At 39.3% G+C, this 17707-nt stretch overlaps 1 protein-coding gene across 1 annotated transcript; it reads left to right on the forward strand.

Annotated features, from left to right (window-relative positions):
• Nucleotides 1–9880: 9880 nt before the first annotated feature.
• LOC110222316 (uncharacterized) lies at nt 9881–17136 on the forward strand. Its single transcript, XM_078153189.1, has 2 exons — nt 9881–10573; nt 14892–17136. The coding sequence occupies exons 1-2, from the start codon at nt 10308–10310 to the stop codon at nt 14947–14949; spliced, it is 324 nt and encodes a 107-aa protein (XP_078009315.1). The 5' UTR covers nt 9881–10307; the 3' UTR covers nt 14950–17136.
• The last annotated feature ends 571 nt before the right edge of the window (nt 17137–17707 follow it).

The following is a 17707-nucleotide window of genomic DNA, read 5'->3' on the forward strand; positions in this document are numbered from 1 at the left end:
TGTTTATTCCTAGAAAGCCTGAGACCTATACATCATGAACATTATTGTCAAAAAGAGAGCTGGGGGTGAGTGTTGTAGGGAGCCGTGTGTAACACCATACTACACACACAGAGGAATTGGATGGTATCTAAATAGACAGTTACTGACTAGGGAAACATTTTAGAAGCAGATATCTCTGTGTTTTCTTATTATTATATAGTTAAGTCAAAGATCAAGATCTCTACCAAATAATAAGAAAGGACAACATGGATAAAATATTCCATGTGATTACAGAACTTTTAACCGAGTCTGTATAAATGAGCTATTGTTGCTGAAAAGGGAAAAATGAGACTTAAAGGTAGTCAGAGAAGTCAGCAGGCAGAGTTGAGGAGAGAGAACATTCCAGTTACTGGAAAGAAGCAGAGAAAATGCCCAGAGATGAGAGGGGTATCTTACTCATGGAACAGCCAGGAAGCCACTGGGACTGAATTGAAGAATGTGTGATGGACACTAAGGTGTAAGAGGAATGGAAAGGTAGGAAAGGACTAGGTTATGAAGGCTTTGAATGCCAAACATCATTTTGTATTCAATCCTGGAGGCAATGGGGAGTCACTGGAGTTTATTGACTTGGGGGTGAGAGGTGTCATGATTGGACCTTTATGTTAGGAAAATCACGTTGGTGGCTGAATGGAGGATGGATTGGAAAGGGGAGAAACTTGAGGTAGGCCGATCCACTAGCAGGCTATTGCAATAGTCTAGGTGTGAGGTGATGAGGGCTGGCACCAGAGTGATGACAGTATCAGAGAAAGAAGGGGGCTTATTCAATAAATGTTGCAAAGGTGAAATTGACAGGCCTTTACAACAGAGTAGATTTGGGGGATGAGAAATAGTGAGGGCATCCAGGATGACTTAGGTTTTCAACCCTAGGGACTGGGAATTTTATCTGTAACTAACCTTACCTTCAGGTGAAGCCTTCACATTTGGTTTCCATAGCTTCGTACAGTCAAATCCAACACCATTCCTGGGATGAGTTTTTCTGTGGATGTTAGATAGTTTTAAAGCATTTATCTATCTGCAATGAATTTTTCATCTGCAATCAGCTTCCCTATGTCACTTAGCAGGTTATTCAACTACCTCTACCTCTATAGGCTACTGTCTGGGCCTGTACGGCTCAATGAATGGACCAACATCATTTGAACATACTTCAGAAGGTGCCTGCTAGGTGGTGCAGTGGACAGAGTACCATATCCTGGCCTACAGTCAGGAAAACTAGAGTTCAAGTTTGACCTCAGACACTAACTATGTGACCTTGGGCAAGTCACAATACCATTTTCCTCAGTTTCCCCATCTGTAAAATGAGCTGGAAAAGGAAATGACAGACCACTCCATTATCTTTGCCAAGAAAATCCGAAATGGGGTCACAGAATTAGACATGACTGAAACAACTGAACAACCACAATAGGAAGGTGAATTTACTGGCAGGAAATGCATATGGAAAACTTCAAAATCACATATGAATAAGAAGAAAGTCTCTGGTTTTTAAAAAATTATTCTCACCACCTTCCCAGTTATAAAGAAAATGGAGAATTGGTTGCAATTGAGGGAGACCTGGAAATGAGCTGGGTTTTCAATCTTTGTACTAGACTCTAAGCCACCTTCACTGTTCAAGGTAAACTTTGGTTTTCCATGAAAATCAATTGCCAGGAACATATGTATTATTGATCTTGAGTGGCCTAAAATAGTAAAAACCATGAGAAGGGATCTAGGAAAACTTTCACATAGTTCAGAAATATTACTGTCTGCTGCAGGCATGGGTGACTTTGTCAAAGTGTTTCACCCACTTCCAAATTTCCACTTGTTAAAACCTAAGGCCTTATTTGGCTGTCACTTAAGAGCAGAGTGTTTTTCAGACGAGTGCCTAGCAGCTAATTTTAACAAGATTATGTGAAATAGGAAACACAAGGCTGCTGTTAGAGTCTATTGGAAGCAGTTTTACTCCATTGTTATCATGAAAATGACCAATCTGTCCCTTTCATATAGTTGTCTTTGTTACCTTCACAACTTCTCTATTTAAATTTTCTATAACAATGATTCACTGCTTTGGTTTTGCCATAGCCACAGGTGTTGCAAGTCACTTCAGGGGGAGGGGGAATGTCACTTAATTCTCAAATCCAAATAAATTTTAATTAACAATGGTATACATCATTGGAGGTTGGAGGGTGGGTAGGTTATCATGAAACCAAACCAATAGTGACAGGTTTGGTGACTTGAAGAAGGTTGGCAGTCACTATCCTGAGTTTTCAGGGATGCCAAAAGTGATGTGACATTTGCAGAATGACTATAATCTAGGTTACTTCAAATTTTTCATATGGCATCCAAGGCAAGATAACTAGGTCTGAGCACCAAAGGTGAACCTCAATGCTTCTTTTTACACTTAGATTTGGTGGGGGAAGAGTATTTAGATATAGTCAGTGTTTCAAAACATGTCTAGGGTGATATTTGTAATGTAGTGTATAAGAAAGACTGTGAGTGATTAGCCAGGTAGGGTTCATGCAAGTAGTATCTTGTTCTTTGCATGCCCCAGCTGCCAAGAAGCAGTCATGATACCTGTGGTCCTTGGGTGGATCTGTGGTCAGGTTCTGAACGATGATGAGATACACCACACAGTCAGCCTTTGGATGGACATCCCCTCTGATGCTCAACAGCTAAACTTAAACTAATATATCCAGAGAAGGAAGTGCCCAGAAAGAGAAACAAGGACATGACACAAGCTTACCATTCTTTCTCAAAAAAATAGAGCATTTTGTTCCCTTTTGCTTTATTTTTTTATTTTGTTGATCTTTTTTATATACCAGTTAATCCCCAATAAACAACAACCACATTATGCAAACCCCTTTGTTTAAAAAGGGTTATTATACTACATTATACACATGCTGATTTACAAAACTATCTAATGTAACAGTTGTGACCGATGACAGCACAAGTAACTCTTTGCTCTTATAATTTACAGGAAAAAATATGTTAACATCAAGCCTCCAGAACCAACATTAGCCATTGTGTTTGATCTGTTGTCTTATAGTGTTGCCTTTGCTTTTTAAAATATATTTACTTAATATTTTATTTCCCCAATTATGTGTAAAAACAAATTGTTTTTATAATTTATAATATCCATTTTAAAAAATTTTGGGTTCCAAATTCTCTCCCTCCCCCCCATCAATAAGAAGGCAGGCAATTTGATAAAAGTTATACATGTGCAGTCATGTAAAACATATTTAAATATTAGTCATGTTGTGAAAAAAAAGACAAAAAAAACCCCCAAGAAAAATAAAGTTTAAAAAGTATGATTCAATCTCATTCAGGCTCCAGATTAGTTCTTTCTCTGAAGGGGGATAACATTTTTCATCATGAGTCCTTTGGAATTGTCTTAGATCATTGTATTGCTGAGTCATTCACAGCTGATTATTGTAAAATATTGCTGTTGCTGTGTACACCATTCTCCTGGTTTTACTCACTTCACTTTGCATCAGTTCACATAAGTCTTTCCAGGTTTTGCTGAAATCATACTGCTTGTCATTTCTTATAGCACAATAATATTCCATAACAATAATATACCACACCCCAATTGATGGGCGTCCCTTCACTTTCCGATTCTTCGTGACAACGAAAAGATCTTTCTCTAAGTTACATTATTTATAGTCGTCATATATATTGTTCTTTGGTTCTATTGCTTTGCTCTGTATTAATTTCTATGAGTCATCCTTCCCATGCTTGTCTGAATTTTTCACAGTTACCCTTCATTAAGGTACAGTGATATACCTTCCTGTACCATAATTTGTTTATACACTTTCTAACCAACGAGCACAATATTTATTTCTAGCACTTTGTTCCTATGAACATTTGGACCCATATGTGTCTCTCCTGAAGGGCAGCAGAGTTTTTAGTGTGTCTATAATGAACCACCAATTCAGAAAGACTTGGATTAATTTCCTACATCTGCTACATATTGGCTTTGTGATCTGGGTGAGTGACTTAAGCTCTTGATTCCATAGTCTAGTCTCTAAGACTAGATTGATAGAGAATATTTTGATAAAGAATAAATAGGTAGATAGAGATCAGATAGAGAATACCATGCTAGACTTACTTCATTGGAGGTTCTCCACAGCAGTAAAAACAAGTTGTGGTTCAGTTGTTTTTCAGAGATGTCCAACTCTTTGTTACCCCATCTGGGGTTTTCTTGGCAAAAATGCCGGAGTGAATTGCCATTTCCTTCTCCAGCTCATTTTACAGATGAGGAAACTGAGACAGAAAGGGTTAAGTTATTTGCTCAGGGTCACAGAGGTGGTTAGTATCTGAGGCCAGATTTCAATTCAGAAACATGAGTCTTCCTGACTCCAGGCCAGGCGCTCTATCCACTGCATCACTTAGCTGAATGAAAGTGTAGGTCTGGTCCAAAAAACAAATGGCCCTTCCATTTAAGCTTAGATGCTTAAAATTAACAACACACCCAGGCCCTTACAATATCTATGTGAAAAACTAAGATAATTTTGTGGGAAAAGCCTATTATGAACTATTCAGTAAGGCCCCACTTGCTAAAACTTTATAGGTGGTATATTGAGAATTCATTTCTATCTCAGAAGGCCAAAAAGGATCCAATTCAATTCAAATTAAAAAAGCATTAAATGAATGCCTACTGTGTGCCAGGCACTATGATCAACATTTGGGGATACAAAATATATACAGAATAAAACCAAGTAATATGGTCAAGGGGAGAGCTCCAGTACTGAGGGGATATGAAAAAGTCTTCTATAAGTGACATCTGAGCTAAGCTTTGAAAGAAGCCAGGACTTCTTTGAGGTGGAGGTGAAGCATGGATGAAAGCCTCTTTAGAGGCTTAGAGATGGGCATGGGGATGATATGCAAGGGCAGCAGTGAGTAGCCCAGTTTGGCTGAAGCATAGAATGCATGAGAGGGATTAATATGTGATTCATCTGAGGTAAGTTGAAGGCAGGTTTAAACTCCAGGCAGAAAAGTGTTGGGTATTTTTGCTTGTTTGTTTTTCCTGGAGGTGATAGACAGCCATTGATATTTCCGAAACAAGGGAGTGAAATGGTCAGACCTGTCCTTTAGTAAATGTTAATTTGGTAGTTAGGTGGGCTGCTGGATGGCACAGTTGATAGGGTGCCAGGCTTAGAGTCAGGAAGACTCATCTTCTTAAGTTCAAATCTGGCCTCAAATACTTACTAGCTGTGTGACTTTGGGCAAGTCATTTAACCCTGTTTGCCTCAGTTTCCTCATCTGTAAAGTTAGCTGGAGAAGGAAATGACAAACCACTCTAATGTCTCTGCCAAGAAAACCCCAGATGTGGTCACCAAGAGACGCACATGACTGAAAAACAACTAAACAACAGCAACAAAAGCTTTTCAGGGCTGCTTATCCACCTCTGGTGTCCACCTTTCACCCAACTCTCTCCTGGGGCATGCATAGCAGCCACAACCTGGTGAATTGTCTCTGGAGATGGGCTAAACCAGGTTAAGGGTAACTGATGGGCCTCAGACCTGTTGGTGAGTGAGGGGGATGTCTAACCCAAGCATGTGAAAACTTCCCACCCTGCCCCCACACACACCAGGAGGAGGCAAGGGGGTGGCAACTGGTAGATGAAAACGGTTTGTTCCAACTGCCACAAAGGCAGGTGAAATAGGTGCTGTGGAGGGCTTACAGCTTGGTCAGACGTTGACTACCACAAGGTCATTAACTGCACATCCATCCGATGTGTGTCTCGCCACTGGACTTAGATGACTCTGGAAGAGAAAGTGAAGCTGATGACTTTGTGCGACTCTGCCTCACCTAAGTCTAATTTATGCAGGAGTCAAAACATCACCCATGATGTCCTAGGTCCTCTTCAAGAACAAAAGATGAACAATAACAGTTGCCGTATACTCACCATGGGGCCATGGCTGGGGACTGAATATGGCTTGTGGAGCTAAGAGCAGGTAAAAAAGTCATAACTAGGAGGCGGCCAGAAGAGTTACGCTGCTTACACAGAGCCCAAATTCAGTTACAAAAGGTATAGAATCCTGGGCAGGGTAGTAGAAATTGGATCATGGATCTCTCTAAAACTGGCAGAGACTTTATAAGCCACCTAGCCCAACCCCTGTATTTTATAGTTGAAGAAATTGAAATCCAGAGATAGTGACACGGAGGGAATCATGGAGGGAATTTTTATCAGGAGTAGGATTTGAATCCAGGTCCTCTGACTCCTGAACTGCTGTTCTTTAAACTGAATCACAGAAGTGAAATCTGAATCTAAAGCATTATGAGTCAGGACCTCGACAGCATGAGAGGGGTCAGTAGAAGAGATGTAGTGTTGAAGCCAGCAGAAGTTTCAGATACTGAGGGAAAAAGGAAGAGCCACATTTAATCCAGAGTCCAAGACAGTGTGCCGCTTTCTGTGTCCAACAGGACAGATGATGTCAGTCTCTGTTGCCTGAGGCTACCCCTCTATAGCTTCCATCATCAAGCTGAGGATTGCATGTGCCTCACTCTTATAGGAAAAGGTTGTTTCTGAGAATATGGAGTAGCTTGGTGATGCAGTGAATAGAGTGCTGGGCCTGAAATCAGGAAGACCCAAGTTCAAATGTGGCCTCAGACACTAGCTGTGTGACCCAGGGCAAGTCACTTTAACCTGGTTTGCCTCAGTTTCCCCATCTGTAAAATGAATTGGAGAAGGAAGTGGCAAACCACTTTAGTATCTCTGCCAAGAAAATTCCAAATGGAGTCATGAAGAGTCAGACCATGAATGAAATGACTGAATAACAACAACAAAAAGCCAGAACTTTAAACCATAGATTTCCTAGAACTGCAAATTCCTACTGAAGCAAATACCCTCATTTTACAGATGAGGAAACTGAGACCTAGAGGAGTTAAGTGATTGACCCCATGGAAACATCTAATACAGGAGCTAAGATTAGGATGTAAATCTCTTGATTCCTAATCCAGGCATCTTTCCTCTATACTACCTTACATTCAAGGTTTAACTCAAGCATAAGAACACCTTTAATGCACTGAATGCCGTCTCCCTCCATATCAAGCAATCCACAGGAATGTGAAGAGGTTCCATTTTGTCAGTTCTGCCATGCTGGCTTTTCCACATAGATATTTTTTCCTTGTAATTTTTGGATTTTCATTTGATGTGGTTTTCATGACTCTAATGATGTTATTTTCCATCTACAACTTGGTCATCCCCACTCCTCTCTTCTATATACACTATTCTCAGTTGGGAATGTGCATTCTCACTCCCACTAACCTTTTTTCTCCGTTATGAACTGCACCTGGCTTCCATTCCATTCCTCTGTGTTGCCTTACCACTTAGGTACTTGGGATGTTTGCATAGTGCTTTTCATTTGTTTGTACTTTCTTACTCAGTTATCTTTATTTTCCAATGTGTTTATTATTATCTTCTATTAGGCTGCAAGTATTTTCAGTGAGAGGGGTTGGTGAAGAGCATGTAATGTGTTTCTGTGTTATTGTACTTTTGTTGTTGTTCAGACATTTTCAGTCCTGTCTGACTCTTCATGACCCCGTGGGATTTTCTTGGCAAAGATACTGGAGTGGCTTGCTGTTTCCTTCTCCAGCTCATTTTACAGATGAGGAAACTGAGGCAAACAGGGTTAAGTGACTGTCCCAGGGTCATATAGCTAGTAAGTGTTGGAGGCTGAATTTGAACCCAGGAAGTTGAGTCTTCCTGATTTCAGCCCTGGTGCTCTATCTATTGCATAACTGAACTGCCCCATTGTAATACTTACTTTACCCAAATTCTTGAAACACTGAAAATAAATCAAATTTTGATATATTGCATTTTTGTAAAGCCACTTAGAGAGCTTGGTTTTGAGAAGTCCTGTAATAGTTCCTTTCACTTTTCCTAAAGACTTTTGTTAATACAATCACATCAGAACCCATCTGTGCCTTGGGATTTGTATATTGGATTGTCAAACGGTGGGAGCACCTGGATCCCTGTATTGTCAGTGTTCCATTGGCTCCCTCTCAGTAAAGGTTAACCAACATTGACAACTCCTGTTAGCAAAGACTCCCGATATTCTATTATTGCAATTAGAGTAATCATAGAGTAAATTGCAATCTTATAGTAAAAGATTGATTGATCTTTTGCAAGGCTTTGATGACGAACACTTGGATGAGAAGAAAAGAGGCAGGCAGGCAATGGATATATTCAGAATTAGGATGCTTTAGGCTCATTCCTAGTAGCTTGTACTTATGCTTTTTTTAGAAAGCAAATCATTTAACATCTCTGACCTTCAGCTTCCTGACTTGTAAAAGAGAGGAAATAGCTGAAGGCCTGAGTTCAAGTTCTGTCTCAGCTACTTATTAACTATTTCTCTGGGCAAATCATTTAACCTAGCTCAGCCTCTGCCACTCCATCTGTAAAATGGGCATAATAATAAGCAACTACCTCACAGGTTTGTTTCGATTCTCAGATAAGTTATCACATGTTTGTAAAGTGCTTTGCAAACCTTAAATCATCATTCAATTGTTAGCTATTAATAATTCACAGGGTTGTTGTATTAAATAAACTGATGTATGTAAACTTCAAAATCTATTTGTGTGTATGTGTACTTTCAAAATGCTCATTATCAGCCATATTAAAGTATTAACCTATCCTACTTCTGTAAGATGATTGGGTGAATTCCAGACATTTCTCAAGTAGCAGGTTTAAAAAAAATTAATGGTAAAATACCTTTCTTTAACACTTGGATAAATCTGTGATTTTACCCTTATGGATATTCCTTCTGATTGTACACCCCGCATCTCACCCACACCTTCTCATCCTGTTCACATCTTGTCTGTGACCTTCCATAAATCTTCCCAAAGGCTCCACTCACCGAAGGCTCCACTCAAAATTCAAGGGGCAAGTTCCCGTGGGTCTTTGGACATTTTGAAATGTCTGGATTATCACGAGGATTCCCAAGGAACTTCTCTCCTCAAAAGCTTCAGTTCTCATTTCCACTGCTGCATTTGGTTTAAACGGTTTCAAAGCCATATCATGAGATAGGTGACGATTCTTCCCAGTAATTAATTTGAATTGTTATAGCATATTTTTGCCAGTAGTAAAATTCATAAATTAGGCGTACTTTCTTTCTCCTAAAGTGCCTTAAGCTAAATGGTGGGGGGGGGCGCATATGAAAAGATTGATAAGGAATGTTAAGAGAGAATTCCTTGTGCCAGATTTCTTCATCATTGAAGAAAGTAACCACTAAATAGATTTATTGTGACTTTTTAAGAATTGATGAATAAACCATATAGATAGGGACAGTAAGTTTTATCATCCCTGTAAAATCACCTCATGAAAACAGTCATCACCACTGGGTAATTTTTCCTCTTAATGCAAAAGGGTAATAGAAACTAATTGGCAGGCCAGATTACCAGATTGTTTTGTCCTGGACTTGGCAGGGGGCACAATCAGGCAGGTTAGAGAAGCCAATAACCTGTACCGTCCTCTCAGTCTCATTTTAAAATGCTGTTTGTTTTCTCTATCCAGGGAAGGAGAAACAGTCCTTTCTAATCTTCTAGGATTTATCGCAAGGTGACTAGAAGCAAGGCAGGGAATTATTTGCCTTTTCTGGGGCAGTGCTTGTTTATTCTTCCCTCCTGTGTGTGTATGTGTGTATGTTTTGTTTGTTTTTGTTTTTTGAAAGACCTGGGGACTGGTGGTCTTCTTTTATGAACTAGAAGTGTATAGAGAGGAGGAGATCTTGGCGAAAAGGAAGGTCAAGTTCAAAGTTTCTCTTTCCTCTAGGCTCAGGAATAAGTAAAAGGCAAAGAGAGCCAGACAAATGAACAGGCATCTGATGATTAAGCCCTCCCTCCCCCCGTACGTTTATGTACATAAGTAGAAGTCATTCAAGCAGCTGCAGCGCATTAGTTCCAATAGTTTACCCGGCAGCAGCTTTGTAGCTCTGACCAAAGCTGTGCTAACGTAGTCAGCCACTTCCTTCCATGTTCATTTGCCATGATAGCTAGCAAGTGATCTTTGGCAAGGGGACTGTGAGAGGGAGGTGTGGTAATGTTTAATAGGCTTCCGTGGTGCAGCAGTTAGCTTGATTGCTTTAATCGAGATCCGTGTCAGTCTCAGAAGAGAGACTGAGGCCGGCAGCCCATCAGGATAACCTGTATTGGAGTGGCAGCTCTGCACCTTTGTCCGCACTGGATTTGGCGAGAAGCACTGGGGCAAACGGGGAGCACCCCGGGCACCAGAGCTTGCTCCTGGGGCCGCCGCCGCCGCCGCCGCTGCCGGTTGAGTAAGTCGACCAAAGGAGATGGCTCAGCAGACCTCAAGCCCGGATACCTTGACTGTCCCTGAAGTGGATAATCCGCATTGTGCAAATCCGTGGCTGAATGAGGATCTCGTGAAGTCCCTCAGGGAAAACCTGTTGCAGCACGAAAAGTCCAAGGTGTCCAGGAAGTCAGTGTCTCCCAAGCTGTCTCCAGTGATTTCTCCTAGGAATTCTCCGAGGCTCTTACGCAGGATGCTTCTGAATAGCAACATACCCAAACAACGGCGTTTCACCGTGGCACATACATGGTAAGAGTTGCATAAATTACGAGGAAGTGCTTCTGGACAAGGCGCTCATGGTTCTCCCGCTCTTTGTCCTTTTCGTGTGTGTGTGTGAGTGCGTGTGTGTGTGTTCTGCATTATCATCATTCCTAATTTGTGAGTTATGGAGGGGCAGAGTCTATTTGAATCAATTAAAAAAAAAATCACACAGGTGTCCAAACAAGGACAGGGATCCCTAGGACGGTTACTCTGGATGGTTAAGGGTGGGTATTTCCTTGAAAGTTCATTTCCTTTTGCAAGTTCCTACAAGAAAATTGGATCCCAGAAGCCAAATAAGAATGCAGTTTCTCTTACGCAGGCAGTGACTTTTCTTTGATTTCTTCCATACATTTCATAAGCCTTGCCCTCCAGCTTCCTGAGCAAAAAAAAGAACCAGGAAAGGGAAAAAGAAACGCGGGCGCGCGCGCTCACAGACACACACACACACACACACACACACACACACACACACTCTATTTGAAATCTGTACTATTTTCTCCCTGAGTGACCAACTAGAGGTGGATTGGTGGGGGTGGGGGGATGTTTGTGTGTGTGTATATGTCTCTGTGTGTGTGTGTGTTTGTGTGTGCACACATGTTATCAGGGATTCAGTGTAAAATCACACAGTAGCTGGAGTAGATTTTTAGCATAGCAGAGCCTCAGTGAGGTGAGCATGGACATATTCAAATGAATAAGACTTTCTTTTGGGAACTGGGATTGTGGAAAAATGAAGAGACCTTGGCAAATGGGAAGGTCAAAGTTTATCCTCTGGAATTAGCAAAAAGGCAAGGAGAACCAGATAAATGAACCATCTGTGATTAAGGTATTACATTTAGGAAGTAAGGTAATTAGCAGGAATGGGCCCCAAAAGCAAATATTATATCTTTTCAACATTTCCTATCAGAACATGACTTCAAAACAAAAAATGGAATAAATCTGACTTAATCTTTGTATAGATATTAGGGACCTTTCAGAAATGCACACACTTTGTGTATGTATGCTGTGTATGTATATGGATATGTAAGCATTCTTTGAAAATGGAAAACCTTGACTATTTCATCGAGATTTCAAACTGGTCTTTTGCATTTGGCCTTGTTTTGTCTTTTGGTTCTGTTTTTTACACTTTTCACCATTTGTAAATTTAGAAGAAGAAGAAAAACAACAACTAAAATCTTGTTATTAATGGCAGAGGGTTTACATAGGAAGAGGATCTCTGTTTGAAGAAAGGGAGTTTTTTGCTTTGATCACTAAAGAGGTCTAGTGTTGCATTACACCTAGTACTGAATTACACAGATATACATTGGTATGTGTAATGCTTATAAAATACCTTCAGTTATATGGAATATAGAATTTATGTCAAATAACCAAAAGATGATCAACACCCTTCCAAAAAAAAAGACTTAATATCCAGCCCACTGACAAGAAAATTGACTCAATTATTTTATTCATTTTCCTATAATAAAATGAAACTATTTGATTGTAAGGGATAAATCGGCAAACACACCTCTAAGGTATAGCAAGAAATAGATTTTTAAAAACAAATCCAGAGTAGTGATGTCATCATACAAGGCCATACATATCAGAAAGATCAGAAGAAGAATAGTATGATGCTATCGAAGAAGTAGACATAATGAGAGTGCCACTTTTGAACTGTAGAGCCTTGGGGAATGGATTCTCTTTATCAATAAAATCCACAGTATGTGGAATATTGTAAATGGGAAACCACTACAGTATCATGGAAAAAGCACTGTTCAGACACAAAAGACATGAGTTGGCATCCAAGCTCTGCTATGCGACCCTGGTTGAATCATTTGACCTCTCTGAACCTCAGTTTCCTCATTTGTAAAATAAGTGGGTTAGACTAGATGACCTCCAAGATCCTTTCTAGCTTTAAATTCTGTGATCCTCCATTCATTTTGAGGGTAATTAAAAAAGATTTCAGTTGATTAATTTTTTTTTCTTCCAAGAGGAAAGGGAAAATAAGGCTGGTTCTTCTCTGTGTAAGATACACTTTAGCAGATAAATTTATCAGGAGCAAGTGTTTATGGAAAAGAAGAGATTTATGTTAGGGGAAAATAGTAGAGGGATGGAGCGGAATTGAAAACCAGTGGTTATATAGCAGGGAGACCAGATTGAATTGAAATGGAAATCTACTAGATTTTTAAACATCCTATATCTGGTATCACTCAGATGCTTCAATGAATCCTTTTTTTTTTTTTAAAGTTTTAACTAAAGGTGAGTAGGTGACCTTAGTTCATTTGGTACTTAGTTTTGGTTTGAATTAAGCAACCTAGAGTTCACTATAAGGTTATTTGAACTATCTAGACCCCTTGAGATGTGAGTTGGGCAGGAAATCTCATGAAAACAGTCTTTCTCTTGAAATTTCTGGCACTTCCTTTTCTGGTCTGGTTTGGAAAACTTCCAAGAACAGTGTTTCTACCAATATTTCATTGAGGTGCCTCTGGTCCCAGGCCAGAGAAGGAGAAAGATGGTAAAAGAAATGGGAATGGGGATGGGGGAATAGGAAGTGGACGGGGAGAGAGAAGAAAATATTGACATCTCATAGTGGCACCTCAGGAGGAGTTCATTTCCCCAAGACATAAACATACCCAGCAAGAGAAAGTAAAGTGTCTTATATTTCCACCTGAGTTCATTGAATACCAAGATTTTAACATTCTCCACAGGGATCTTTGGATTGAAGGTCCTTCCGTACTTTTTTCTTTTTGCTATTCATGTTTCTGTGTGAAATATTATTCAGAAAAATGTTGATTTCTTTAAATTTCTACTTTCATATAGTTTTTGTTGTTTTTTTTTTGGTAAAGCTTCTTTCTCATTGTTCTCCCACATAAATTCTCCACTCTAGTCAAGTTGTTTATATATCTTTGAGTAAATCCACTGTGTACTTTCCTGCTTTGGGATCTTTGCCTATTGCACGCTCTCCATGAGAATGTCCTCCCTCAGCAATGCTCTTTGCTAGTTAAAATCTGACAACTGGGATCATCAGACTATAGTTTAAAGCTGGAAAAGGAACTTATGGTCACCTCATACAATACCTCATTTTCTAACTGGGGAAACTGAGCCCCAGAAAGGTGAAGATACTTGTTAAGGTCACAAAGGCAGTAACTGGCAAAAGCAGGATTCAAATCTGATTGTTATGACCCAAAATCCTTTCCTTTTCCCACTGCACCACATGATCAAACAGTGTCCTTCAAGCCTTAGCTCATCTGCCAATTCTTTTGTTACCACTCAACTACAAGTAATCTCTCTCCTTTCTTAACTCTTTGCATTCACCATGGACTGAATTGTCTTGTTTTTCACTGCCATGTTTCATCTTCCTGTTAGGATTGAAGTAGAGAAGACAAGGTCTAAACTGTACACATCTTCATATCCCCTGCAGTGCATAGCACAGTATGTTATGTAAAGCAGTTGATCAAAAAATATTTATCGCATAAATGAATGAATAACTGAAGTGATCTTATTCTAGGGTTATCTCTAAGGTGGAGTGGGAATAAGGGAGGCGTGCATGTCAAAGGGTTCACTTTTTCTCCCACCTCTTTCTATGGAAGCATTGAAAATCAGATTGAAATGAGTGCCCAGGTCAAGTGTTCAGGACTTTTCACAAATGTCTTTTTAATCTATGCTGTATCTGAAGAGCAGAACAATAGAACACCATTCAGGGCACCACATAGCAATCCTGAACAATGACTAGAATTGTAATTTATGGGGTAATGTGTCCACTGTGCCAGGAACATAAATCTCTCCTGCTGCAGTGTTGGCATTGGGATTAGGGATTCTTCCCCTTCCATATGTCCAGCAGTGGAACCAGAACTTCTCTAGCTCTAGGCCACAGATGACATCTCCAGTAGCCTTCCAGATAGACATGGAAAGAGAAGAGGAGCAAAGGGGGAGAAAAGAGAAGGTATGGGAAGCCAGGGCTCAATAACAGTGTGAACTAATGGTTTTCTAGGGATCATCACATAGAAAATAGTGGTGACATAGGCAGAAAGAAAAGAGATTACCTCTTTGGCTTTTCCAAGATGTTGGTGAGGATTTTTTGTTTTGTTTTGTTTTTATTTGCTTTGGAAAAAAAACCACCTCTTTAATACAAGATAGTCTGATATAAGTGATAGTAGGAGGTCTTGTGGTCCACAAGGGGCTGAAATCGTCTACATTTTCAAGGAACATCCACTCTTTTTTCATGTTTAGGATATTTTTTTCACAGGTGGAAATTTTGATAGGCAAACAAACTGAAAAGATGAATAAAACTCTACATTATTGGAATATTTTGCTGCTTTATCCACTATAGGACAAACGCTGAGATTGCCAATTGCGATGAGCTATGGACCAATAGGAGTGCACCCTAGTCTGCTGCATGGACGTGCTGATAGTCACTGACCAATTGCTTCTCTAATAATTGCTACCAGATGGAAAACACACGTGAATCCTGCTGTGGTGATGAATGAATTGGATAGATATAAAAATTAGGACACTTTTAGTATATACTACCCTTTGGAAAGATTTCCCACCTGTTTTTTGACATTATCATCTGTAACTAAATGGCATTATGTATTAAGTAATTAAATATTGCTACTGGGACATCAAAAATATAAACTAATTTTCTAAAAATAATTGTATTCAGTACAATACATACAGAATTATGCATTTCACATTACCCAAACCAGTTTTATTTATGATATAAATTGATTCATAAGAAGACAAAATATTTAAGCAAATACATAGCAAAACAGAAACAAGAAACATAAATATGACATAATTATTCTTGTTAACTAAGTGTGACACTAAGTTGTTTCTACATTGCTTAATGACTGCAATTTTGGTACCCTAGGAGAAAGGTCATATCGCCCCACTTTAGTTATAGTTCTAAAACGTATTATATGTTACCAAAAACAGTTCATGATTCTTGCTTTGTACAACTTCTCTTTTGTCATTTCTTTATCCCTCTCTGATCATTCCCAGAATGCACTACAACATCTCAAGTTTTCAGTGGCATGATTCTCAAGTCATTTCCTCAGCTAGCATACACTGCTGTGGCTCCCAAGTTCCTCCCACTTATACTGATTCACTCCTGAATCTCAGATAAATCTCTTTCTCAGGACAACTCATACTGCAATTACCGAATATCTTTCTGTGTTTCTGCCCTCGTAGTTCCCAGGCCAACTTCCTGTGCCACCAGTTTATATGCATCAGCCCCAAGCCCCCTTCCTCATAATGATGCCCTGTCCTCTAGTGGAAGGACAGACACCAAATTCCGTTAGTAGTTGCTAAGATAATAGAGCTATCACTTTAGATCTGGAAGAGAGTTTCAAAGTCATCTGGTATTGACCCCCTCAGGAAACTGAGGGCCAAAAGTTTATGTGACTTATTCCAAGGTTAAATAACATGTTTAAGGTCAAGGCAAATAATAGTAGCAACAACAATAATAATAACTGACATTCATGTAGGACTTAAGGTTTGCAAAGCACTTTACAACTGTTTTCTCATTTGATTCTCTCAATAATCCTATGAGGTAGGTGGCACAGTGAATAGAGCACTGGGCCTGGAGTCTCCAAGTCCTGAGTTCAAATCCAGCCTCAGACATTTACTAACTGTGTGACCCTGGACAACTCACTCAAACTGTATCTACCTTGGTTTCCTCATCCATAAAGTGAGGATAATAGCACCTACCTCACAGGGCTGGTTTGAGTATCAAATGAGATAAAATCTGTGAAAGTGCTTAACTCATTTCGTGGAACATAATAAATGCTATATAAATGTTAGCTATCAGTATTATTATTATTTGAAATAGGGATAATAATAGCATCTATCTCGAAGGATTGTTGTGAGGATCAAATGAGATGATAACTGTAAAGCACTTAATACAAGGCTTGACATATAGGAAGTGCTATATAAATGTTAGCTATTATTATGCGATGCTATTATTGTCCCCATTTTACAGATGAGGAAACTGAGGCTAAAAAAGTTGTGACTTGGCCAGAATTATAGAACTGGTAAGTATCTGGGGAAGGATTCAAAGTGAGACATTCCTGATACCAAGTTCACTTTCCATCTGCTCTGCCATCTGGCTACCTAGGTAGATGAGGAAGTGGTTTTTCTGAGGGGGCTGATCTACAACTCCCTCTTCCCTTCTTCACTCTATAGCATTCTAAGCTCCTGGCCCCCGTTATTTCCATGCCCTCTCCCGTTCCTGTTCATTTGCTCTGCCACCTCACATGCCTGTCCCCTTTGGAATTTCCTCCCTTCCTTCGAGGTCCAATTCAGGTACCATCTGCTGCGCCCATTACCTTTTCCTACACATCATTTTGAAAGCAATTTTCTTTCTCCTTGACTTTTTCCTAGGTTTTGAATGGTCCCCTTCTTTGCACTTACTACATTCTTTCCTGTTATCATAGTTATTTGTTTTTCCCTTCTCCCGCTTAATTTGATTATAAACTCCTTAAGAATCTAGATTTGTCAAATCTATCTTTGTTTTGCCAGAATGTGATTGGTATGATTCCAACAAAGACCCAAATCAATAAATTTTTATGAATCTATATACTATGCATATCCTGTATCTTACAATGTTTAGAAACCATAAGAGAAGAAATGAAGAATTATCATTGTGGAAAATGCATGAGAAATTTAAATTACCAGGATATCTTGCGTGACCTTTGTTTTAAGGCAGAAGCAGAGGTAGCAAAGTCTCTGGTTTTATTGCTGTACGGCTAGGGAGGAAAATATAAGCGGTCTCTTAATCACCTTCTTAGTATTGGGCATTTAGTGAACTAAAACCAAATCCCAAACTTCAAATCTATTCAAAAATAGTCATTTTAAGAAATATAAATGTTATAATTGCATACGTATAACTATATAATATTGCTTGTCATATTGAGAAGAGGAGAGAAGAGGAAGGGAGAGAGAAAAACATACAACTCAAAATCTTATTATAAAAATAATGTTGAAAATTGTCTTTACCTGCAATTGGAAAAATGCTATTTACATAAATAAAGAAATATGAATGTTAGATAATGCTTTTAAAGAAAACATTGAGTTTGAGAACTTTAATATTCTTTTGGCATATTTTTATAGAAAGAAAACCACTGAAATTTCTTCTCAACTATCACT

The sequence above is a fragment of the Phascolarctos cinereus genome, unplaced genomic scaffold (genome assembly GCF_003287225.1).
Source record: "Phascolarctos cinereus isolate Bilbo 61053 unplaced genomic scaffold, phaCin_HiC Scaffold_4;HRSCAF=312, whole genome shotgun sequence".
Classification (NCBI taxonomy): Eukaryota; Metazoa; Chordata; class Mammalia; order Diprotodontia; family Phascolarctidae; genus Phascolarctos; species Phascolarctos cinereus.

Bases quoted from the DNA above. Each gene is read 5' to 3' on its own strand.
- LOC110222316 (XM_078153189.1), top strand. From the start codon at position 10,308: ATGGCTCAGCAGACCTCAAGCCCGGATACCTTGACTGTCCCTGAAGTG. The intron at 10,574-14,891 runs GTAAGAGTTGCA...TATCCACTATAG, and splicing joins TTCACCGTGGCACATACATG to GACAAACGCTGAGATTGCCA.